A 26,857-nucleotide genomic window follows, 5' to 3' on the forward strand; every position below is an offset into this window, starting at 1 on the left:
ATTGAAGTGTCATTCCCACATTCCAAAGTTAGGTCAAGTTAATATATTGTTGAAAGTGGAGTTGTATTTAACAGCTGCTATACAACTGTCTTTCTGATAAAGAAAACACTTGTCCCAAAATGCAGTCTATACATTTGCTAATAAAATGTATTAAAACACACTACAGACTGGTGTGAGTCGAGCTACAGAATGCATATCAGCACAGTACCTTTAGGAAAGTAACATCAGTGTTTTCTTGACTTTGAAGTGGAATGTCACTTTTAAATCTACAGCCCTGCCTTTTGGAAAAAGTTGTGTCCCAGCAGTGATGATCAATTTGGTGCGAGACCAATGATACTCAATGAAATCAAGGATTATGCATTTTCATGTCTAGTGCTGTGGTAGAGCACTCTGCTCAACATATGAAGGTTGGATGTTCATATCTCGCCCAGGGACCCACTTAGCCCACAATCCCATGTGCTGCTAGCCAATAATGGTTGTTTATGGAGAGTCATGCTCCATCGTAGTAGTGAGGAATTTCCACTGTTGGCTCAGGGCTGCCAACACTGGCGGAGCAAGTGGGGGTGGGTGGGGTAGCACGTGCCCCACCAATGACCCGATCGAAATCCCTAATTTCGATCGGATCATTGGGGTTTATTAGTAATAAATCGGCATTTTGCGACTCCCACTGCCACTGTGTAGCATATTATTACGTGCCAGGGCTCTATGAGATGATAGGACAATAGTCTGAGTCCATAATTTTGCATTAAGTAACGGCAATGCAGTTATACGTGACTCACAGAAATGTGCGCAGTTGCGTATACAGTACACGACTTCCCTGAAGGCAAACACCTTCAGTGAGCACGATGCAGATCACACACGGTTCGAATTCGACCCTTGATCGATCATCGCCACACACGCGTCAAATAAAAAGCAAGGGACAAGTCCTTACTTACTAACAACTCCTATAATTTTTCATTGCTGGAGGGGTTGCCCCCCTACCTGAAAATCCTGGCTCCACCATTGGCTGCCAACAGACCTAAGCACCACCAATGCTTATTTGAGTATGGGGACAATGTTAGTCATGTGTTTAGCTTATTTTCAAGATAATAACATACCTTTCATTTGATGGGTTGGCAGTGCTCACAAGGGAGGCTATTGTGCTGTATTGGCCAATATCTGTGATGTTGGTCGTATTGAGTGAACACCCAGCCACGCTCATGTCCAGAATGTCGGTGAATTCAGCAGTGGGTGGGTAGATTTGACCACCAAGACCAACCCAGAGAGATAGGACCAGTCCTGTGATGAGCCCTACAAATGTACCCTACCAAAATAAAATCAAGTTTACAACCATTCATTATGCGCAATACAATACAAAATATATGCAGCCAGCAAAGACTTATATTTAAAACCTTATTTATCTTACAATAGGATTCCTAAGATTCAGTCACAAAATTTACATTAATAAAAAAAACATTGAAAATGCATTTTAAACGTGCATGTTCAGAAGAAAAATGAGTGAGAGAACGAGGAGCGCATGAATTAGCAAACCAGAACGTTAGAGACATTTTTTTTAAACTCTTAAGAAATTAAAAGGTCTTGAAGATGACACATTGCAAGGTGGGGTAATCGAAGGACAAGGCTGACAAGCACAGCCCACAGACCTGAGAGAACAATTTCAGAGATGGAGCAATGATCACCAAATCATCAAATAATCGAGTTCATTACACTGGTCAACAAACATTTTTTTTTCTGGCCTGGACTTTTGCAGCTGTTTTAGACTAATTTCAGGGTGCTGATTCCAAATCTGATCTCAGATTTGCTCTATCACATCATGTTTATGCTATCGGCATACCCCATTTTCATTGATTTTACCCGAAATTAACTCTGCCACTTATGATTGCAAGTAGTTGCGAGTCAGTGACTGATTTAGTGTTAAAATATGGTGCTGTATTTTTAAGATAGTGTGTTTATAATATCATTTTATGTAGATATCCACATCTATTTAATATTTTTCTTCTGCAGTTTTTATTGAAAATGCAATATTTGATATCTCAAGAACCTGATGTGATAGACAAAAACTGATGCCAGATTTGGAATCAGCACCCCAAAATTACCTTGTGCCAAAAAAGTGTGTTGACCAGTGTTATGGAGTAATGATATTAGCTCACTTGCAAAAGCTGGATGTGTTGCAGGACCATAAGGAACATCAATGGCTTTAATCCATCCATGGATAGACAATGGCTGATGATTCGGTGCAGTGATTGAATTTCTGTTATTATTTAGTTGGCTAACTATATTTTAGGTTAAACTATTCACACATTGATAATTGGTTTTAACCCTTCTATCTGGCAACAAAACTAACACCTTTTTTTACAAGGAGTCATGTTTGCATAGACCACAATACCTGCAGTCAATGCAAACAAAAAACATAACTCTGATAATGTGCACTGTCCTTGAAGTTGATTGGTCCACACCCGAGACAGCTTTCCTTAGAGCCTAGTCTCACATGGTGTTGGACCAGATGACGCCAAAAGGTGTCAGTTGCCAGATAGAAAGGTAAAAACCAATTATCATATTTTTTACTGGCAAATGAGGTTCCAATGGTGTATTCACACATTGTTGTGAAATTGTGTATATAGTAAGTTGCAGAACAGCATCGACTTGGAATCATAATAAGAATACGGCTCATAGCAAAGTGCTGCCTAAACAAACCTTGGAGTTGGCAAATGGCAACAGAGCAGCTAGAGTGAAGACTCCGAGGACAGGACCACCAATTATCCCAGTAAAACTGAGGGATGCCTGCAGACAGCAGTGGAGACACAACGGAAGCCAATGATCAAAGTATAACAAGTGCAATCCACAACACACTTACCCTTGAACCAAGTCTAACTCTATGTGGTCACCAGTTGTGCTAGGAAAGGGGATATGTTGTCACCAATGTAATTATAGTCGATATTCTCTCATAAGAGAACGACGCTCATGCATCACAGGATTTGTAGGTCTTCATAATAAAGTAGATTTTGCTCATGAAATGCTGTATGCTCAATGCAGTATGTATGCATCTTTTTTGTAATTGTTAACATGGTATTGGGTTATGGTACAAAAATTTACACGCCCACAACCCCATCATCACCTGAGAATTTTTACTCGTTTCTCTGCGAAATTTTCGTTTTTGTCTTTGTTTTTGTTGTGCTCACACACCATGTATCTCTCTTATGAAATATCCAGGCAACTGGTTAACAAATACAATTAACTCAAACTGGACGTGATTGCTGAGCAGACAATTATACATTTGCATAACAAATGCATCTCGTAGGTTTCAGGCATTATAATTTAATTTGAACAAGGACAAGTCATGAAACCACAACTAAGCGTTTATACTGACCCGACAAAGCATCCCGATTTTGCTATTGGTGTTATGTAATGAGACAAAATATAAATTTCAAACTCTCAGACAAGTGCAGCACCCTGTCATAGAGAACAGTCTATGAAAGTTGACACCATAGAACTACACCATTGGAACTTCCTTTGCCAGTAGAAAAATATGATATTTGTTTTTTTTACCCTTTTATCTGGCAACAAAACTGACACATTTTTTTTACAAGGAGTCATGTTTGCATTGACCACAATACCTACGGTCGGAATGCAAACAAAAAAACACAACTCTGATAATGATATGCACTGTCCTTGAAATTGATTGGTCCACACCCGAGACAGCTTTTCTTAGAGCCTAGTCTCACATGGTGCCTTTTGGCGTCATCTGGTCCAACACCATGTGAGACTAGGCTCTAAGAAAAGCTGTCTCGGGTGTGGCCCAATCAACTTCAAGGACAGTGCATACATTATCAGAGTTATGTTTTTTGTTTGCATTATGACTGCAGGTATTGTGGTCTATGCAAACATGACTCCTTGTAAAAAAGGTGTCAGTTTTGTTGCCAGATAAAAGGGTAAAAAAACAATTAGCATAGAACTACTTCTGAAATATCTTGAATGACCTCTGATACAGCAGCACTTCCCCACTCAATTTGCTACAGAGCGGTATTCATTGCACGACAAACCCATACATTAAAATAACTATAATTATTGGAATCTAGCCAAATTAAGTGAAGTAGCAAATTCAACACGAGACTCAAACCCAGGCCCTCGTGGTGCAGGGAAAGCACTCTGACCTCTGAGCTATCTGGCCAACTCTCACAGAGAGAATTTTGTAGTTGGAATTTAAACATTGTATAGTATATGTAAACAATTTTATATTTTTAGATCATTGGTTCGTGTAGAAATATAGAAATATAAAAACTACTACATTTAATTAGATTATGAAAAGCTCTGGTGACAGAAACTGTTGTTAAATAGTTATTTCCTCGCTGATGCAACATTTAATGTAAAAACTCTTAACAATACTGTCACTGAATCAGCAAAAAACATAATTTAGAACGACTACACGTGCAATGAGGTTGATCGGCAGGTTGTGTGTGGTGGGTAAAGTTTGAGTAATCCCACCTCTTCCAAAACGTCTGACCAGCAATGCATGAGTAGGCCAATTAACCTCTGGAGGAGCTCTCGAGAGCTTCTGCTAGTGGAGGCCCATCTGCCAGCAGTGGCATAAGCAACTGCAGGGCTTCTACTTGACCTTTAACCTGTGTAATCATGGGTGGAGTGTGGTGGGGGGGGTGCACTGGGGGGGGGGGGGGGGGACGCACCCCTCACCACAACTAGGCGCATTTATAAATTTATTTTCCCTGATTTTACAAATGATTCCTGATTTGAGAGACAAAGCGAACCCCTGTCCACCCCTGCCCCCAATATCAAAGTCAAACTCCACCTATGTGTCGAATAGATTATTGAATAATGTATACAAACGTGGAAAAACTCCCTCCCGAGATCCAGTTTCAATATATTCAGCATTGTAAACCAAAGAGTCAAGCAACCACTGTATAATGTCTTTGATAAATACATTTAAAATTAAATTACCTGTATGATGTTTCCTTGCAACAGCGATGCAACACCAGCCACACCAATGGTGATCAAACCAAAGAACACGGCTGTTGGAATTTAACAAAGGTACATTTAGTTGTTCCAGTTACTCATTTGACGACGCAACTATTTGTTTCCAAGAAATTAGCATTCAACACAGAATAAAAACAACTCTGGATCGTTTTGGATGTTCTATATCTCATCAGAAGAGTCAGGCTTTCATGAACAAATGCTGCTGGGTAATATTGGTCTGAAAAGCTAATAGGCTGATGGAGCTATACATATCTTTACATATTTTTTATGTGGCGACAGAATGGAGTTCTGTTCATATATGCTCTTACATATGCATGGCAGTGGCCCGCATTACCAATGATTCCATATACTCCAACTGCTAAAGTTCATCACTCACGCATAATAAAGTAAAGTTCAATAGAATAAACTGCACGTGACTGCCGCATTCAGCTTAGAGGATCATTCCATCTTATCCACACTTATCACAAGTGTACAAACTACACAGCAGAGAGAGGGAGGGGGAGGCATATGTTTTATAAATGCACAGAAATTCGATACACTCTAGGTGGGTAACTATAATTAGTATCCGTTGCATAGCGACAACTTGAGAAAAGGACGCGATGTTCACGTGTGCATGAACGAGTGATTACACATTACAAGGACTTTGCCCGATGGCTGACATCATGAAGGTAATCATTGTCTTTCTGTGGGAATGAACATTTGAACAACCAATACCCTTTCCAATGATGGAGAGTGGGTATGGGCAAAGTTTATCCGATAACTGGCTGTTTGCCAATTATTGATAAACAGCCAAATTGGTGAATAAAAATGACAAAACTTTTGCATGTCGACTAATAACATATAACACGCAATCTTGAGGAAATACTGTATATGTGTATGGTATTTTAATTTCAAGACTTCGTAAATATTAACATTTTCGAAATTATAATTTTAAACATTAACAATGAATAAATGTTTGTAATATACTGATGCTTTTATAACGTTGACATGTTATATTTCAGTATTTGTTTACCATGGTATTAAACCACGTTTGACTTTTTCAAGCTTTATTCATGATGCAGCAAGATCTATGTAATGTATGTTGGGTAGCATTTTAAAATCTGGTATAAGTTTAGGGTTACCACCTGTCTGGGTTTAACCCAGAAAAGTCTGGGAATTGCAACCTGTGTCCAGGTGGCAATAATTGATTTGTACTGAGATCTAGTGGAATTCTCGTGACATTTCTTACAATATACTGCACAGTTTGAAAGACCTAGGCTGATTGAGAGATATGTCCAGGTTTGGTCTGTGGAAAACGTGGCAACCCCTCATGTATGTCGGCTATCAAGCACTCGTGTTGTTCAAGCAATAATGTAGTATTATTACTTGATACAGCAAGCGTGCTGTGGTGGTTCCACCTGAAGACGGAAGCTTGTGTTGCCTCCGAAACGTCGTGAGAATTATTTTTATTTTGTTTTACTTTTATTAATTAGAATGTTTTACCTACGTGACTTTACCGAAAAAACCTAAGAATATTATAAACAGCTTATGTGGATGCTCAGTTTTCAGCAATGATTTTGGGATCCGTAATTTGACGTCAATGCGGCTTTACATTTTAATTTACAAACTCTCGCCAGGGGCTTGTCCATCATCTCCCCAACATGCTTAAATTGCGGTGAACCCTGGCTCGTCTCAGGCCATACTCACAAATGTGAGTAGGCATGCTTTTAAAAGTGAGTCCGTGCAATCAAAGGTGCGCTACAATGTGCGCTGAAATGCTTTGCACTGGTTGACCACAGAGAGTCGTGATGTCATGTGGTCACCAGGGAAATGAGATATTAGTTACCTTACTGTGTCAGTTAGGAGAGTTCATTTATAAACCTTTACATTTGTAATGCTTTCTGAGGCTCAAAGTGTTCATGCATAAGGTTTTGTTTGTCTACTCCTTTATCTGTAGGATGGAGTCATATCTGTTAGTATGCATTGATAAGCATAAAAAAGCACATACCTCTTTGGACAAAATGTATGTACCTTAGAAAGAGTTGCAAAATCCTCATATAAAATATAGATTAAAAACACGGAGAATAAGCTAAGATACCCGAACAATAACATTTGTTCAAGTGTTAGTAAAATTATAGCTGTTATCAACTTTTCTATCACCACCACCTGTTGCCAGATAAAAGGGTAAAAAAACAATTATAATATTTTGCTACTGGAAAAGGAGGTTCCAATGGTGTAAATGCTTATCCCGAGCTCTCATACTCTGATGGTGCATTGTCTTTGAGTTGTGCGCCTTTCGGCGTCATCTGGTCCAACACCATGTGAGACTAGGCTCTAAGAAAAGCTGTCTCGGGTGTGGACCAATCAATTTCAAGGACAGTGCACACATTATCAGAGTTGTGTTTTTTGTTTGCATTCCGACCGCAGGCATTGTGGTCAATGCAAACATGACTCCTTGTAAAAAAGGTGCCAGTTTTGTTTGCCAGATAAAAGGGTAAAACACCAATTATCACCACCAGCTGGTTTACTGCCCGGTAAAATAGCACCTTCTTGGGTGTGCCATGAGGCCACAGGGAGTTGCAAGAGCGAGGTTGTGAGAACGGAGTGGTGGGAATGATGCCACATGTTATGAGGCTGTTAATCTGGGTTGCTCTGCGGAGTAGTAATGGGGCAACTCACAGTGTGTAATGAAGTGTAGGAGGTGTGAGCAGCAGTTTGTGGGTGTGTGTGTATGTGTTACTGAGCGGTAGTGTAGCGGTTAACGCGCTGCGCTACGAACCTGGCGACCCGGGTTCGATTCCCGCTCACCGGCCAACACCAGTGACGATTATTTGAACCGGTCCTGGGCCTCCCCTAGGTTGACTCAGCCTCAAATTAGTACCTGGTACGGTGTGTAAACATCGCTACTAGGGAGACAAAGGCGGCCGGGCGTGGTGTTGGCCACCCACCCCCTCGTGCGCCGTGCCGGCCTTCATAAGTGCTCACTAACAGCAGTTGCCCAATAGTCTGTTAAGGCGATAGGGGGATCTTTGTCTTTGTGTTACTGACCCAGCAGTTTTGAGATGAGTGCCCGTCTCTTTAAGCTGATGTATTGCCAACCTCCCCAGAATGGCTTGAGAAAGTCTTCAACCACAACAGTCGACATGGAATTGATTCCAGATGAAATTGTACTTTTGAGAAACGTGGGGAGATAAAACAGCGGTATTTAATGTTTAACACAAGTACAATTAGAATTATTATAATATCATTGGCTATATGTATATAAATCATACATTTGTCATATATAAACGTGATTTATAATTTGTAAACAAGCTTCAACTGTACTGCAAGTCGTTGATACCTTATTAGATCAACAAGATTTTATTCTTGAGGGCATAAATGATAATAGCTATTCTAGTCGATACATGCAAACTAGTATTCTCTGTCAAAGGAATGTTACATACCATACTGTGGGATCCATAAGAATGTTATGCATGGAGAGGGTGTAAAATGGAATATTACTTCGAGGAGTAGAGGGCATGAGCATGATGGTCTCACCTTAATGTTGCACTGTATGCACTTGCTACAAACAGGCCTGGCAGTCCAGGCAGATCTCCTAAGAGGTCCATTACCAAGAAAGGCATCAACTGTGAAAAATGTCATTAAATAATGGAACACATTAAACAGTGCTTAAAATAAAACATTTCCATCACATTTTCACTGTGTGCCTCGGTGTTATAACTACTGAATTTATTTTGTTTAAATAATAGCCTTGAATGGGTGACTATCATGGAAAAACAGATTGTCATAGGTCTGACTGGGCTATGTGTTTGGCAGCAGAGTGCAGTGCAGCAAACTTAATTGTTGTACTGTACTTGTATGTTATCTGCCTTCACAACTCCCATAAAGCAGCATGATGAAGTATGGTGAAATAACCGCCATGACCCACAAGGCATAGAGAGGCCCTCATCCTACAATGGATTGAAAGGGCCGTACATGTACACATTAGCCTGTTGTATTAAATTTTTAACATTACCAGGGAGGGAAATATATATAAATATGCACACATTCACAACTTGACTTCAGTAGCCATACTGTAAGTGTTCTTAGACTCAAATAACTATTTCTTCAGCACTTGAGACAAAAGGTAAGTCTAATTTATGCTTCTACATTATGGTAAAATAGACATTTCTCGGTGATTTAGCAGATATTCGATCGAATTCCAATTTCTTTCAACCCCAGCAACCGAAAACAGAAGAGAATATAGTATCAGAGCAGTGAATTTGAACAAATTGAAGGTCAGTTATATATAGTGCTACAGTGACGTAAAGTGAGGTGTTTTATGACGTAGTTTTGTGCAAGAATCACTGCCATTAATACAGTGTTACATTGAACTGCAGTGAAGTTTTTTATGACATACTTTTGTGCAAGATTCACTGCCATTAAATTGACACAAGATACAATTATACTCTGCTCAATTTTTTCGTAAATATTACAGCTTCCGTCCTAGGAAGAGCAAACAAGCTCGTCTCTCCATAAAACATCCACTGTTGACTTAGTTTATAAACCCTGGATTTGTGTTAATGGCATTCCATTTGTGAGTTAGAGACTCTGGATAAACTGTACTGTCATTACCTATAAGCATTAACCATAATGTTTAGCAATGCCTTTTTGGTTTTGTCGAACACAAACATTACAATTGATATAAAGTGAAACACTTTGATTAACCCAGAAGTTGACGGCAAATTCATCATATTATCCACAAATTTTACCATCAGAAGTGACCCAAAAGTAGGTCTAATGGCAGTATGCAATTAACCGTTTTATTCGTGCAAATATGGGGTAAGAGGAATAACCTGGAAGTGGTGGAAACGTCATCCTTTTATCTGCATGTATCTATTAATAGTTCAGTGGATAAAAGTGCGTGAACACGCGCGTAAATATCAGAAGGGAGAAGAGTTATAGTGAAATGTGTTGAATATGGCCGAAACAGACCGTCAAATCATTATTGATATTTGGGTTAGGCAACATAACGATCTGACCAATGTCAGATCAATACATGGTCTAACCCAAAAATGTATTATGAATCATAATATTGGCTGCAAAAACCAACGATTTAAGACCCTTAAATGTTGCATGCATAAGGGCACTCACTTGATTAGAGTTGTCCACTATATTTGCCTTCAAAGGGTCACACTCGGAATACCAGGCGTACATCACCAGGCCACACAGATCTCCCACAACGAGCAGCACACACATGCCCAACAGGTTCAGGAACACCGCCCTGCAACAGGAAACAAACCACACTTAAAATCATCCTCACCATCACCACTGTTAGTATTACCAGACCCGTATTCACATACAGCGATACCTGGACTTTCGTCGCTTCGCTCTTTCGGCAGTTTTCAATTATCACCACATTTAAAATTTCGTCTACGCGGCTTTCCTCCGTTCAATTTCATCCCAAGCCTTCCACGACGTTCGCGCCACGCGCCATCTTTTTTTTTCAGTTTTTTAATAGAAGTCGTTCAGTGAGCATCTCTTATATTTGTGTTTATTCATATATTATTAATTCTGTACTTATTTCTGTGATTATACTGTAAACAATTAATAGTTATTTTTGTGATAACAATATCATACTACAGCGTTCATAGTTATTTTCGTGATTAACAGGTCCCTGCGGGGTGGGCTGGTAGGAACGAATAACCAAAGAATATAAACATAATGTATTATTACACTTACTAATAAGGTTTTTCCCCTTTTTTCTGGCAACAAAACTGACACCTTTTGAAAGGAATCATGCTTACATTAACCACAATACCTGCAGTCAAATGCAAACAAAAAACAATACTCTGATAATTTATGCATTGTCTTTGAAACTGATTGGTCCACACCAGAGATAGCTTTCAAAGACAATGCATAAATTATCAGAGTATTGTTTTTTGTTTGCATTTGACTGCAGGTATTGTGGTTAATGTAAGCATGATTCCTTTCAAAAGGTGTCAGTTTTGTTGCCAGAAAAAAGGGGAAAAACCGTATTAGTATATTTTGGTACTGGCAAAGGAGATCCCATGATGATATTATTACACTTGTTTAGCCAGGAAAGCCTCACTGAGTGTAAAGGTTTTTGTAGGGTCCTGCCAAGTGTTTGCAGTAGGGGGCGATGTTGCTACACCTAATCGGACGATACGAAGGGAGAGTTTGAGGCCTAGTTCTAGGCTTTAGGCCTAGCTGTAGGCTTTAGGCCGCTGTGAGTTAATTTTTAATTTAAATGTTTTAATTAAAAGCTATCTCAGGGAATTATAAAATAAGGGAATGTTACACTTGTTTAGCCAGGAAAGCGTCACTGAGTCTAAAGGTTTTTGTAGGGTCTGCCAAGTGTTTGCAGTAGGGGGCGATGTTGCTACACGGACGGACGGACGGACGGATGATATAATCTATTGTAGGCTGGTTCACTTCGTTCCTAACAGTAAAAAATATGTGTACAGTATTCATACTGTGCTTATTTTTGCGATTACTGGAAAATATTTTTTTTCTGTGCTTTAATATTTCATAATGGGTCCTAAGTGTGGTGATAGTAAAGCTAGTTATTTTTATGTTTATTTTTAATTTATTTCTGTTTATTTAGGTTTCGCACGCATGTGTTGTATAGTTCCTGTAGTTATTTGCATGCACATTTTTCGCCAGCCGAAATTAATTTGCAAACTAAATAAAGGCTCTGCTTTGGCATTCGTCAATGCTCTGATCCCTAACCAGAGGAACGTGCGAGGTATTCCTGTACAACCTATTGTCACATAAGGGGGTTTTTCCCTCATAATTTTGGACACTGTTGAATCGCCTTATATCCTCCGGTGTCTACATCAGCATGAAGCAATGGCATTCTCACAGTAAAGCTGCTACTGGTGTACTGGTGGTGATGCTAACATACTGGCAGGAAATCGCAATGACATATTTTATTTTAAATTTCATGAAACAATTATTTCTGACTCATTCTATTAGCATGTACATTATGTGGAGCCGGCCTGTAAAGTTTGAAATTCCCCCGTGCATTTGTCCAAACCACCTCTGCAATTTGTAAGAAGGTTAGAATCCCCAGAGCAGGTAACCAGTTATACTCCTCTAATACATACACATCACACACACGTGTTTGTGTCTATGGATGCATTGGTGGCACACCTATGCAGCATAACACATCGGTCCTCATGAAATAGTCTAAAATCTAAATGTTAATCATCAACTCTGTTTATCAGTCATTCATTGAGTGAGCTGCAGACTCTCCATCAGAAGTTGCCTGAGATTCAGCAGCTGCTTTCCCGTTCGAACGTGTGGCATGAGTCATAATCTTTTGATGCATAATCAACGTTTTTGGATTAGATCGCGTTATTTATAAATGTGTCGTAACCCTCCACCACCCGACACGGCCAATCAGCAAAAAAGTGTCACGTTGACAAAAGACAAATATCTTCTTGGTTCTTTCGGTAAAGTCACGTAGAAGGGAAATAATAAAATAATAAAAATAAAACATAATAAAATAATTCTCACGACGTTTCGGCCACAACGCAAGCAGCCGTCTTCAGGTGAAGAACATTTCTGTCGGAAAGACAGCGTCTGTCTTTCCCTTTTACGTGACTTTACTGAAAGAACAAAGAAGATGAATCCCTGCAGTCACGAAAGCTTTAAATCGAAAAGACAAATAGTTCACTACTTTAGCCCACCGGTGTGTTGAAGCGTGAAACCACAACATTTACAAATAACGCGATCCAACTCAAAAACATTGATTATGAATAATATTGGTCGCGAAAGCCTACGTGTTAAATCTTTTGATGCCACAGTCCGCCAAGAACTTATTCTGGAAATGAATTGAGGAGCCCTTTGACCAAGTCAAGGGCACGAGCCAAATCTGTCTTTAGAACGTGGAGCCAATCGTCATCAGGCTGGGTGCGATATGGCAAAAGACTGGTGAAGCTTCGTGTTCAGCTGCTCATAACATTCAACTTCCGACTGCTTCGACATCAAGATTTTCTGACCGGGGTTGCGAATTGTGGGAGAATTAATAATTATTTATAAAATGTTTAGCTTTTTTTTACACCGCGTAATAGTGTACCGCCAATATATTCATGTCTCAAAGTCCATTCTGCTGACGCCACTGGAACTCTCCATCGCTTCAATGTTTCTGCTAATCTTTGCAATTGTTGCAGTCAGGATCCCCGAAAGTTAAAAGTCCATTCCAACAGTTTCATCACCACGACGTTGACACAACTACACTTACGAAGTGATTTGTAGAATCCATTTAGACTGGATAAAGGCATAGCCATAAAATGGAGTAAGAGTTCGTCATCTCAGATTTGCCGATGACTGCCATTATAATAACCAATGAAACTGAATTTCTGAAATGTGTGGGTTTTCTTGTTATGTACAGATTTGATTCATAATTGAAAAGCTAAACAAAAAATACTCTAAATGTGGACAAAATATATGTGCAAAAGACGAAACTTATTATTGGCCAAGACTAATTAGAGAATCCATTGAAATTGAGAGAAATACAAATAATTTTAACCGCTCTGACAGCTACAGGCTTAGTGCGGCCTGGAAGCGCATGATTAAGTAATACTGTCATGCCGCCGCCACGAAGCCGTTCAGCAGGCGCCCCACCTACGACCTCGCCACCACCAAGCGACGGAGCCGACCCCGCGTCCCCCTCACCTCACATGAACACACCCGCACGCATTCCCCCCCCCCCCATAGAGCTGGAAGGGAAGGTCACCTGATCGACCGGTTTTTATCCGAGAAACCCTTATCGGGATTAACTATCACGGTTTCCGGCGATCAGGGAATTGGATGACCTCCCCCGTGCTACGTGGCACAGCGGCGCTGCGACCGGCCTTAATATGGTGTGGTCGCGGCGTGGGGCATTCGGCCACCGTGGTTGAGGCGCATTTCCCCCCACACACGCAAGTATCGACGGGGCAGGCAGAGGGAATAAGCATTGTGATGGAGGAGCATCATTAGAAAACACGCAGCGCATCTGAACTGCAATAATAGCGAAGGCGCACGGTGCGTGAGAAAGGGATTGATTGGAATTTGCGCCGTGCAGGTCGCTCATTGATTAGCGGAACAAAGGCACCGCGGAGCCGCCTGGCCCGGGCGAGGGGGGCGCGTGCCATTGTTTGGAGTTTACGCCGCGCGGACAGAGGATTAATTAGCATAGCGAAGGCGCACGGTGCGTGGGAAGGGGGTAGGGGCCCGAGTCCGGGAATCAGGATAAATGGGGAGCGCAAAGGGGAAATCGCTCTCTGACTCCAGCGCCAGGCGACCAGACGCAGCTCCAGCCAGCGACCCGGACGTCCGTGCGACGCACCGAGGTACGCTGTTAGCACAAGGATCAGCGGACCGCCGTGGACACTTAACAGTGAGTAAGAAGGTGAATTAGAATCATAGCAGATACATCGGGAATAGGTATAGAGGTATCAGCGTAGGCCAGCCTCGTCGACTCACTGATTTAACACCAGTCCCAGGTAGCAGACAATAAATCATTAATAGCTGATCGTGGCCTCGTGTGATCTCGTGTTATAAGTGTGAACGCGTGTGGTACTGTGTATGCGTAAGCTCGCGGCGTGCGTAATCGGCGTACCCCAGGTGCGCGATCATAACGTGAGCGGCCAGCGGGCGGCGAGCGCGGCGCAGAGCGGCGCAAGAGTGGGTATCGCGTGTGGAGCTGTATGGGTGTGCGCGCACGTTCACGACGTGTATAATACAGGTGCGCGATCCTAACGTGAGTGGTCAGGGTTGAGTGAGTGCCGCGCAGAGCTGTGTGTGGGTGTGCGCGTACGTAATTAACCATGCCTACTACGCGGACCCGCGGGGGAGGGGAATCCTCGAGCGACGGCTCTCACCCCATGGGTGAAGAACCCAGCAGCGGTTCGCCTAGCAGCGAGGGGGCGAGTAATGAGGTTAACCCGGCCGTTAGGGGTACCGAGGGAGGGATCTCGGGGGGCCAGCGACCCTCACAATACATATTACAATTCCTTATAGAGGAAACACATACTAATGAACTAATTACTAATCTAGTATATAATTACAATACCGCCCCCTCCTCCGCCTCTGATCTCTGCACCTGATTGGGTTCCGTGCTGACGACCGGAAGCAGGTGGAGGGTTTCACAATTCTGGCAAATCGCCCGATGAAGCTGCATGCAATTACCAGCGAAACGTCGTACTCGGATCGTAAATGTTGTGGATTCACTCTTCAACACACCGGTGGGCTGAAGTAGTAACTATTTTGGGTTTTGTTTACGTGACAAATCCCTTACTGATTGGCCGTGTCGGGTGGTGGAGGGTTTCGACACATTTATACTTACGCGATCTAACCCTAAAACTTCTATTATGGCCGAAACTTACGTACAATGTTGGCTAAACAAAATTAAACAATTGATGAGGGGCACAAGTAGAAAACACAGCACTATACCCTGGGAAGTTATTGAAGGCGAATTGGGATCAAAGTTTTGAAATATGTGAATAAGAGTGGGATGGAGTACTTATGAAAAATTTAACTCAATATTGAAAAGCAAAATACCAAGGTGCTGTAAGAAGCCAGTCTTTTATCAGTGCATATTATCCGTTGTACCACGTGGATCGGAAACATAGACAAGTGACAAAGAAATGGAACAAAAAACCCTGAAAAGTGCACAAACCAGTATGGATAGGTGCATGCTTATGAATGCATTGGAAGCCAAAGAACGAAACATGGTTTATGGAACAAGCACACGTTAGAGACTTGAACAGGACACATCACGAGGAGGGATGATGGTCGATGGTCTACGGAATGTCAGCCAACGGAAAGTATGTGCCCAAGAGGATGATCCCCATGGAGATGTGATATCTGTACATGTGTAGTACCGTCGAACACAGGTCGACACCCGGGGTTGAGGCACACTGATGTTTATTATAACTTCACACTCGGCACAGGGCAACGTATACTGGAGGGGGTAGCGGCCCCCTCACCCGGATAACTGGGGACACACCGCTGGCTATCCCTAACCTACCCCCGAGTCCTCCACTAACGGGCTAGGGGAGGCTATCTGGCCCGACACTGGTGAGTCGGGCTACGGTACCTGGAGTCCCAGAGTGCTGACTCTGGTTCACAGGACCACGCCACTGGCTCTGACCTGCGCGGCCCTTACAAGGGCGGCGTTCCAGGGGAGACCAGGGCTCTCACTAGGCAGGTCTTCAGTCTTCAAGAGTCACCACCACATTCTGCCTCGAGCCCTCCGGCTCATCCCCTTATATCTCGAACCCCTCCCCCCCGCTGGGGTACCATCTGCGGACGTCGGTGCGAGCACCCTCCCGTGTGCTCACTAAGCCCCGCCCACTGTGCTAGTTTCTCATAGGATCCCATACATATCACCCCTACACATCTCTCCTCCGTAAGACCCCTACATCACCCCCCCCTGTACAGCTCGCAGCCGTCCCGGCTGCAACATTGACAATAAAAGTTAAACCCCTCTCCATCCCCCAGCGTGTGCCTCATTTTTTTTTCAACAATAACGCAACGAGAAGAACAACAGGAAGGAAAAATAACCCGACGAACCCCGCCCGAATAAATACGAAATCCGTAATACGAGCGTATATACACGTGTTTCTTAACCTGGAATCCCCCCCAGCACACCCAGAACACCCAGAACACACACACACAGCACGCCCAACAATCGTACAATGCAACGTGCCGGGAACACAGCACGGACGCCCCACACCGTGAGCACAACATGCGAATGAACATCGGAAAAGAGAAACCAAAAGAAATACCCCCATCAAAAATATATATATATATATTTTTTTCTAATTTCCTCACAAGAGTTTTCGCATTTTTGCGCGCGTCCTCGCCGCAGGCCCGTCACACGGGACAGGCCCGACCGGCAGGTCGTCGGCCGGCAGGTGTTCATCACCGAGTGAGTCTGTTGCTGACGTCGCAAGACCCTCAGCATTTCCTGTGGGGGTCGTCGGGCGTGAGCCCGTCACTCCCGGTGCACCTGTGGGTGGTACAGCCGGCAGCACGTTAGGTGAGAGAACCGGAGAAGACCTCCCTGAGTCGGACGCCCCCCCACATGTTTGGCCACGCGCGTGTGTAGTGGGACCTCGCACCGCAACGAAGGGTTTTAGCCTGGAGGGGTGTACAAACCACCGGCGCCTCCCCCATTGAATGCGCACGCACTGAGGTCTCAGGACCTCAACCACCTCGACGGGACCCCGCCATGGTCGCAGCAGTTTAGAGGAGGACGCGAGCGGTACCTGGGGACAGTGCAACCATGCCCTGTCCCCCGGCTTCCACTGTAGCACATGCGCGCGAGCCATTCTGAGGCGCTCATTAGCCCTCTGCCGCCTGTCAGAATTTTGCATGGCAGCATCCCGCGCTTCCGTTAATCTTTCCAGGTTGAATTTAACATGTTCGGCCAATTGAGTTTTTCCCTGAGGCGCTGGGATCTGCAGCTGGGCCTGAACAGGTGGCTCCGGTTCGCGGCCATACATAAGGAAAAAGGGGGAAAATCCCGTCGCAGCATGGGGGGCCAACCGGTATGCTGACAGGACCCCCTGGATTTTCAAATCCCAATCTGTCTGTGAGTCAGAAACGTGCTGCGACAACATCGACGTGATGGTACGATGCAACCGCTCGACCATCCCGTCGGTTTGTGGGTGATATGGAGAGGTGCGAATCTTTTTAGTGCCAAGGATCTCACAGACCTGTTTGAGCAATTTGCTTGAAAATTTTTTACCCTGGTCGGTCAGCAGCCGCTCGGGAGCACCTTTGTCAAGGAAATAGCCCTGGACAAAGGCCTCCACGATGGCTGCCGCCGACTGGTTGGCCAGGGGCCAGGCCATAGGCCAGCGCGTGAAATATTCAACACCGGTTAGCAAATACCTATTTCCCCTGGGGGTGGCGGGGAACGGTCCTAGAATGTCCAGCGCGACGAGTTCGTTTACCCGGGAAACCCTGATAGATTGCAGGGGCGGGTTCGACTCCTTCGCTGGTGGTTTGCGCTGCGCACACTTAGGGCACGATCCTAATAGATCCCCGACATCCCTCGTCATGCCCGGCCAAAAGAAATCAAGTTGGAGCAAGGCCAGGGTCTTTTGGGTACCCAGGTGGAGGAGGCGCTCGTGAGCGGCCCACACCACCCTACCCCGTAACCCCGAAGGGACCACTAGCCGGTGTCTACGGGATTTCCCGTCCCAATGCATTAACAACCCACCGAGCATTTCCCATGCGTCGGCATCACCCCTCCCCCGCCCCCGGTCCCTGACGCGGCGGCGCAACGCAAGGAGGGAAGTATCTTCCATTTGCAACCGACCCCATTCCGTAGCAGGCAACCCCAACAGGGAATCAGAACCCTGTTGTGCGATGGAATTTGTCATTGGTGCTACGTCGTCAGTAGCCGCCAAGACCGGGACAGGCAATTCAGCAGGATGCCTGCACCGACCCGACCCCAGGAGGCATGCGCATTCGGGGGTGGTCGGCATGCGTGACAGGGCATCCGCGTTGGTGTGGCGAACGCCCTTACGGTACGTGGTCTGAAAATCAAAATCCTGGAGAACCTCCAGCCATCGAGACAATTGACCCGATGGTTGTTGGACTCGCAGGGCGTACTGTAGCGCCGCATGGTCTGTACGGACGGTGAAACACTGTCCGTACAGATATGGCCGGTACTGCTGGATGAAGTAGACAATTGCCAGCAGTTCCCGACGCGTCACACAATATCGTTGCTCCGCTGGAGACAACACTCGGCTTCCGTACGCGACCACCCGTTCCACGCCATCAACCACCTGGGATAGCACGCCCCCAATACCTGTGTTGCTCGCGTCGGTATCGAGCACAAAGGGCTTCGAAAAATCGGGATAAACCAGGGGAGGGGCATTAACCAGAGCGTCCCGAAGTGAGCGGAACGCAGCCTCCTCCTCCTGTCCCCAATGGAAGCGGACCCCCTTTGACGTCAAAGCGTGCAGGGGCTTAGCAATGGTGGCAAAGTCCGCGACAAAGCGTCGGTAGTATGACGCAAAACCAACAAAGCTCCTGACCTCTCCCACCGAGGTGGGAGTCGGCCAGGAGCTGACACACTGCGTTTTGGCGGGATCGGTAGCAATACCCGAGCGCCCTACGATGTGCCCCAAATAACGTACCGATTCGCGCAACAAATGACACTTTTGTGGTTTAAATTTCAAATTAGCAGCCCGCATTTTGAGGAAAACGGCCCGTAACCTCTGGAGATGCTCATCAAATGTTCTGCTAAAGACGATAACGTCGTCCAAATAGATTAAACACGAATCCCACTGCAATCCAGCCAAAACCAATTCCATCAATCGCTGGAAAGTCGCCGGCGCCGAGTGTAATCCCATCGGCAACCGGTTAAATTGGAAGAGACCATATGGCGTACGGAATGCGGTTTTAGGCTTAGATTCATCGTCCAGAGGAAGCTGCCAGAATCCCGAAAGCAAATCCAATGTGGAGAAGAATCGCGCCCCCGCCAAGGCGTCGAGCGATTCATCAATACGGGGAAGCGGGTATGCGTCAGCAAGGGAAATTTTGTTGAGGCGGCGAAAGTCGACGCAAAACCGCAACGATCCATCCTGTTTCTTTACCAGAACGATCGGTGCTCCCCACGGGCTGGTAGAGGGAGAAATGATATCGGCGGCTAACATGTCATCAACAGCCGATTTGACATGGTCCTTCTCGGCGGGACTCAGCCGGAAGGGATTTTGGCGTATGGGCGCGCTGTCACCAGTATCAATATGGTGACGCAGCAAATGGGTGCAGCCCAGATCGAATTTGTTTTGACTAAACACATCGGCAAATTCGCGCAATAGTGTCCTAAGTTTTTGACGCTCTACATCCGACAGGTCCGTCGATCCCGCACAAAGCGCCTCAAGCCACCCTTCATCGGTGTCCGAATGTGGAGTCGGCAGAGTGGCAGCGTGTACGTGATTTGCAACAGACTCCTCACAGGGCACCGGCGTTGCGTGAGCAAGCACGGTCCCTTGGGGAATGACCACGGCCTGCGACCCCACATTGAGGACCGCGATGAAGGGGTCCCCGTCCCCCCTTACAATGGTCTGAGCGGGCACCAAATGCGGCCCGCTAACCCCAGCCCTAGATGGCCCCAGCAGGACACCCTGGTCCCCAACACCCTTAGCGAAGGGCCTACGAAGCTTAAGGGGCACCAACATTTGTGCCCCCGGCGGCACTCGAACCGTTTGAACTACCAACGCGGGTACCGCCGCGAACGCCGAGCGATCCGTAGTAGGGGAAGGCAAAAACGCCATCCGTCGTCCCGACGGGAGTTCAATGCAACCCTGATTAATCATAATCCGAATCGGCATTTTGCCCAAGAAATCCGTCCCCAGCAGGCACGGAACCGCCAGCGAGGAGGAAACAAAAATAGGGCCGGACAATTTAATATCACCGATCGAAATTTGCGCGCGAATCTGACCCATGATACCCAGTGAGCCCCCGTTAGCAGCGTAGAATGGGACATCAACCGGAAGCAAGGGACGACTTTGGACAGGGAGAATGTTGTATATTAGTTCCGAAATGATGGTCGCCGACGCACCTGTATCGACGAGGATACGCACTTCGACCCCGTCAATATACCCTACTACGGCCGACGACCCCGACGGCGCAGCCAGAACGCGATGGGCCAACACAGACCACTGTGCGGGTTCGAATTGGGTCCCCATAGTGGTTCGTGTTGGCCCCGCGGTATGCAATGTTGGCCCCCCGTTCGTTGCGGTGTGTACATGTGTAACGGGTGTGTGCTTCGGCCAAACATGTGGGGTGCCGCGACTTGCCGGGTCATGTCGGTGGAGCTTGGGAGAAGGAGGAGGAGGAGGCCCGTCGTCCCGGCGTGGCGTCGTCCCCCGCTGTCGAGGGGAGCGGCACCCCAAGGCGACGTGGCCCCGGACGCCGCAGTTATAGCAGCGCGGGAGCGTAGGCGGTGAAGACAGGCGGTCGGAGCGGACCGACCCATCCCGGTCCGCCCGTGCTCCCATCCGCTGCTGCTGTCGGAAGTCGGCGGCGTAGACCTCCTCCGTCGGTGGGGTGACGGCAGCCACCGTACGCCCGGCCGCTGCCCTGCTGGCCTTCCTTCGCTGCGACAGGAGGTTAGCGTGGAGGAGCCGCGCCGCTTGGAGGGAATCCATCTCTGCGTCCTCCTGCGCAACGATAGCGACATCCAGGTCGTCCGCCAGCAGAAGGATCTTCTCGGAGACCATGGCATCCACGCCTTGGTCATCCATGCGAGGGAAGGCCGTCTTGGCCAGCGCCAGAAGGCTCGTACGGTAGGCGAGGGGCGACTCCTTCGCACCCCGCTGGCGATCGTAGAATCGCTGCCTACACTCCGCCGAAGGCCCGTAGACCCCAGCCAGCAATTGCAGCGCCGTCTGAAGAGTAGAGCGCTTGTCCCTCGATGCGGATGTAAGAGCGGCGAGGGCGTCGCCGTCAAGGAGCGCTGGTAGCGCGCAGAGGGCTTCGTCATCTGACCACCCCGCCATTTCTTGATGCGCGAGGAAGCGCCGCTGAAATCCCCCCCAGTCGCCCTCCTCAGCCACGAACTCCTTCAGCGGGGGCAGCCTTTGGTGTAGCGCAGCGGCCGCCGTGGAGGCCCGCACTTTGCTGTCCCTGCAACTCGGCTGAGCGTCAGCACGAACGGCAGATGTAATCGCCTGTCGCGCAGATAGTGACGCTCCGTCCGAAGGTGGTGACGTGGCAGCCCCGGTAGAGCCGACGTGGGACCCCAGGTTGAGGTTGGCCACGCCCTCGGCAGCTGCTGCGGCGATGGCGGGATTTTCAAAAGTGGCGTCGGTAGAAATGGCGGGAAGGCGCAACGGCCGTTGGCCGTCCTCGCCCCGCGGTGGTCCCGCAGCCCCCAGCCGAGTAATGGTCTCGAGTGTGGCGGCAGCGGCGTATAGCAGCTCTGCCAACCTCGCGTGCGCCAGCCGAAGTCCGTCGGGCAGCGACTCCCCTTCCTCCCGGTGCCCCGGTAAGGATGCATTCTGTACCAGCTGCTCGTTGCCCCCATCAGCCGTCTCTGGTACCGCCATTTCCGCGGTGTCCTCCGCCTCTTGCACCCCGGACCGAGCCGTTCGGCGCGTGTCCATGTTCGTTGTTTACTTCTGACGCCAGATGTAGTACCGTCGAACACAGGTCGACACCCAGGGTTGAGGCACACTGATGTTTATTATAACTTCACACTCGGCACAGGGCAACGTATACTGGAGGGGGTAGCGGCCCCCTCACCCGGATAACTGGGGACACACCGCTGGCTATCCCTAACCTACCCCCGAGTCCTCCACTAACGGGCTAGGGGAGGCTATCTGGCCCGACACTGGTGAGTCGGGCTACGGTACCTGGAGTCCCAGAGTGCTGACTCTGGTTCACAGGACCACGCCACTGGCTCTGACCTGCGCGGCCCTTACAAGGGCGGCGTTCCAGGGGAGACCAGGGCTCTCACTAGGCAGGTCTTCAGTCTTCAAGAGTCACCACCACATTCTGCCTCGAGCCCTCCGGCTCATCCCCTTATATCTCGAACCCCTCCCCCCCGCTGGGGTACCATCTGCGGACGTCGGTGCGAGCACCCTCCCGTGTGCTCACTAAGCCCCGCCCACTGTGCTAGTTTCTCATAGGATCCCATACATATCACCCCTACACATCTCTCCTCCGTAAGACCCCTACACATGTACAAGAAGTCGATTTTACATTACACGACTATTAGGCATTGGTGTTAGCAGTGGGAGGCTTTCATGCAGCGGTGGATACACAACAGCTAACGATCCCAGGTTGTCACACAACAACGTGCATTGACATGAGGATTGCCTATAATGGTATGTCATACATCTCAATTACTCTAAGGGACTGCATAATGAATCCACGATGGTGGTCAAGGCAGGAAAGTGATCCAATAGCTAGCACAGCAACTCACTTGATGGCATCTCGCTCAGTCCGGCATGCCAAGTAGCGCTGCACCTGCGTTTGGTTGCAGCTGTATGTCGACGTCCAGCTGAATGTGCCCCCAACCACAATTGTCCAAAACGTGTGCCTCTTCCTTGGGTCAGCGTCAAAGCTGTTAAACAGATAGAACCAGACTTTGCAATCGTCACTTTGTCATTATTTTCAATGCATAAACATTTGACGTGGCTGGGTGGTAGCAGCATTTCCAATATCGTCAATTCGAATTCAGTTATGATCGGTAGAGCTAAATGCTGTCGGAAAGACAGGGTCCCAATGAGGAATGACGCTGTCTTTCCGACAGCTCTGTTTCTTCACCTGAGGACGGCTGCTTGTGTTGTGGCCGAAATGTCGTGAGAAATTATGTTATTATGTTTATTTTTTATTATTTTATTATTTCCTTTCTACGTGACTTTACCGAAAGAACCAAGAAGACATTGAAGGACTCTCAGGACCTAAATGTGACTTCCTGCAATAATGCGGACATCCAGAATAAACACCCCATCGACGACACACTTCCTGATATTGACATTCTGAAGTAACCACCTACTGCATCAGAAAACCAACAGGCCAATTTGCACATCTCGTTCATATGGACCATATATAGTGAACCACTGTAGTCGGTGCTTCTTCAATAGGAGGAATATCAACACTACGCCGAACTCTCTCCTGAAGCCATCTCATGGCCAGCAGACCTCGACATTGGCATTTAGCTTCTGAACATAATGCTATACGCAAGAACAGAAGAGCACATTTACAGCTAGTTGACCAGGTTCAGAGCAGAGTGCTGCCCCCTGCACCAACACCCAATTGATATCGCTTCTCTGACAACTGTTAACGACGTATATATGTTATTTATAGGTATTCTTCGCTTAATTTCTAATGTTATGTATGCGTGTTAATTCTAGATTTGAAGCTTTCGCGACTGCAAGGATTCATATACTCTTTGGTTTTTTCGGTAAAGTCACGTAGATAAAAATAAAATAAATAAATGAAAACAACTAAATTAAATCACGACGTTTCGAGCGCAACACAAGCGTCCTTTTTCAGGTGGGGACAACGTAGCCAAAGCACAACCGCTTAAGTGTGACACACTTACATACTTAAGCGGTTGTGCTTTGTGACACACTTACACACTTAAGCGGTTGTGCTTTTGCTACATTGTCCCCACCTGAAGAAGGACGCTTGTGTTGCGCCCGAAACGACATGATTTAATTTATTTGTTTTCATTTATTTTATTTTTACCTACATGACTTTACCAAAAAACCAAAGAGTATGTATGCGTGCGTTTTAGTGAGAATGAGGAACACACTTCCAGAAGTTTATGCGCCCTCCTGCCTGGGAGACGCTCCACACGTTGGAGAAGCCTCCGAGGCGTAGAGAGCCCTGAATCAGCACAGCCAAGAGGCCAGCCAACATCACGGCTGCCTGGAACACATCTGTCCACACCACAGCACGAATACCACCCTACACACACACAGACACATACATAAATCATCTGTGCAGCCTACACATGATGTTGAGGGGCAATTGCTGTTATTGAGCACCGATGATAAGTCAGCATGGGACATACAGCTGAGAAAAGAATGTTCAAGAAAATGATTCTCATCACATGACATCAATACAACAATTGTAATATTATGGGGTAAGAAAGTCAAAACTAAATATCTGAACCGGTCTTGGAGCCGAGTATAGAATGGCTTATGGCATCGTAGAAATGGCATAAGTTTGGTTTAAGATAAGATATATATACATCTGAGTATATGAGAAAGTTACAACATTTGGCGTTGGTAGAATTAAAATAAATCTCACGAGTGGTTGGGACCACTCGTTCGTGAATTATAACTTGCCTACACGAACGTGTATGATAACGAGGTACTGTATACCACATACTATAATTGATAAAACTCACAAATGCAGTATAGGCGATGCAAACAAGTGCCGTGGACATGATTGCCACCCAGATGTTCAGGCCAGTTACTGAAAAAGACAATACAGCACAATGATAACCTGGAGCTAATGAAATTAAAGGCATTATCCTGGGAAAACAATATTACAGAAAAGTATTGTCATCACATGACATAAATAGAACAATTGGGGTAAGAGAGTAAAACAATAACCTATAAATAAAGTAAATATGTTAACTTTGGTTCGTCAATGATATTCTTTTTCATTTTATCAAAGCACAATACAGTAAGATAATACAGCATTGCTTTACGACTGTAGTGTTTAAAATGACAAAGCAATGGTAAATTGCATTTTGTACATGTTAGTTTTTGAGATGGTATAGTAGTGGCATTATATCATGATGCCAACCCTTCAAAGACCCAGTCATCGTATGTCTCAGTGTTGATGAGGATCTCTCTATAAGATTATCCTGCACGGTTCTGTAATTCTTACACACTACACCTATTTCTGCAGAATGGAAACTTGTTCGAACTTGGGTGGAGTTAGGTTTGGACCAGCAGAAAATATTGAATAAAACATTGATTTAATCCATCAATCGCTAGTTGGACTTGATCAATTTTACTTGACTGTTATTCATGACTAAATCAGCAGGAATGTGCCTGGTTTATTCAGATCTTGGTAGCTAAACAGTGCTCAGTCTGGACAATGCCTTCGATGGGAAACTACCACCTTGAAATAAAATAGGTGACAAATAGGCTGATGTGGGGCTACAGCGTTAGAAGAAGGCAGTTCAGAAAATTACATTGTTATACCATACAGTGCCCCAATGTCTATATACCCCATCTTCATCATCCTGCACTGACCGTTTTGGTGAAGTATGGTCAAATAACCCCCATGCTCATAAACATTGTCTCCATGCTCATTAAAAAAAGAATACCCTCTCCGACCACCTCACGCAACTACGGTAATGTTGCCTCTTGTACCGATAACACCACACCGTTGTTCCGGCTTTAGAACCGTCATCGTGAACTTTAGCTAATTAATGTCTAGTTTTGAGGCAGGGATTGTTCATGACAATGCCAGTCAAATATTCTCAGGCAGTAACTGAAAACCAAGTTTAATGGGGGGGGGGGGGGTGTTGTCAAAGAGTCAAACACTTTAAGCAAGACAAGACGAATGCTTTGCTGATATAAGATCGCCACTGGGTAAAGTAGTGAGCTGGTAGTGGTGATGCGGGTGGAGTTGGTGGAGTTGACATTGAAGGGCATGGGGATTTGCTGAAGGACAAAGGGTGTTAGGTATACCGTTTACTTAACATGTACCCTGTCATCTGAGTTCACATTTGGCTGACCACCCTTTCAATCGGAAGCACGGTATGTATTAGAAGAAAATATAGAACATTTAGTTGTTGGATAGTTAGATCAATAATATGTTGCGTGGTTTGATGAAGTAAAAAAAATGCAGTGTGTATTATTTGAGTGGTGAGGGAATTGCTCTTAGCTAAGATTGCAGATGGCCAATTGAGCTCGATGACTTGCAAGAAAACATGAACAACAAAGCACAAAGGTGAGTGCAGCTGTATATGGAAGAATGTAATTTTATCTTGCTTCATATAATCCGACACTACGGTTTCTGGTGCCCTGCATTGCTTGTTTTAATTTGGCATTAGAATGTCGTGTGAAATGATGATTACAAGTACCCTTTAATAAAGCACTTGCATAATAAAAGCTACTGAGGTGGCAGGCATTTTGCATTAGTTAAAGTGTTATGTATTATTTTAATGCCTTTGGCTGATAGTCACATGTCTACTTCAGTCTACCAGCAACCAGGACATATGATCAATTAAACCCTTTGTAAAACATTTGTCAAATCATCATCAATTGCAGGCATTTATTACGTGATTCTATTACGTTCTGATGAGCAAGTCTGGACTGTTGGGTCTTAGATATGCCAATATTTTACTGTTTGACGGTCCTCGAGTGGCCAGAAACATAACCCTTGCATTGAGATTCAT

The 26,857-nt window shown here is 45.7% G+C and overlaps 1 protein-coding gene across 4 annotated transcripts in view; it reads right to left on the reverse strand.

The window, feature by feature from the left end:
- LOC144721468 (sodium-coupled monocarboxylate transporter 1-like) overlaps positions 1–26,857 on the reverse strand; it is a 50,309-nt gene that overhangs the window by 4,170 nt on the left and 19,282 nt on the right. For all 4 annotated transcript variants that reach the window (XM_078599115.1, XM_078599107.1, XM_078599098.1 and 1 more), the window contains 9 exons: positions 24,848–24,915; positions 24,248–24,402; positions 22,910–23,050; positions 10,102–10,231; positions 8,506–8,594; positions 8,017–8,138; positions 4,954–5,024; positions 2,695–2,781; positions 1,098–1,303 (listed from right to left, as the gene is read on the reverse strand). In XM_078599115.1, coding sequence (XP_078455241.1) covers positions 1,098–1,303; positions 2,695–2,781; positions 4,954–5,024; positions 8,017–8,138; positions 8,506–8,594; positions 10,102–10,231; positions 22,910–23,050; positions 24,248–24,402; positions 24,848–24,915 — 1,069 coding nt within the window. The remainder of the gene's footprint in view (positions 1–1,097; positions 1,304–2,694; positions 2,782–4,953; positions 5,025–8,016; positions 8,139–8,505; positions 8,595–10,101; positions 10,232–22,909; positions 23,051–24,247; positions 24,403–24,847; positions 24,916–26,857) is intronic.

Source organism: Lampetra planeri, chromosome 1, assembly GCF_965212315.1.
Source record: "Lampetra planeri chromosome 1, kcLamPlan1.2.h2, whole genome shotgun sequence".
Taxonomy (NCBI): Eukaryota; Metazoa; Chordata; class Hyperoartia; order Petromyzontiformes; family Petromyzontidae; genus Lampetra; species Lampetra planeri.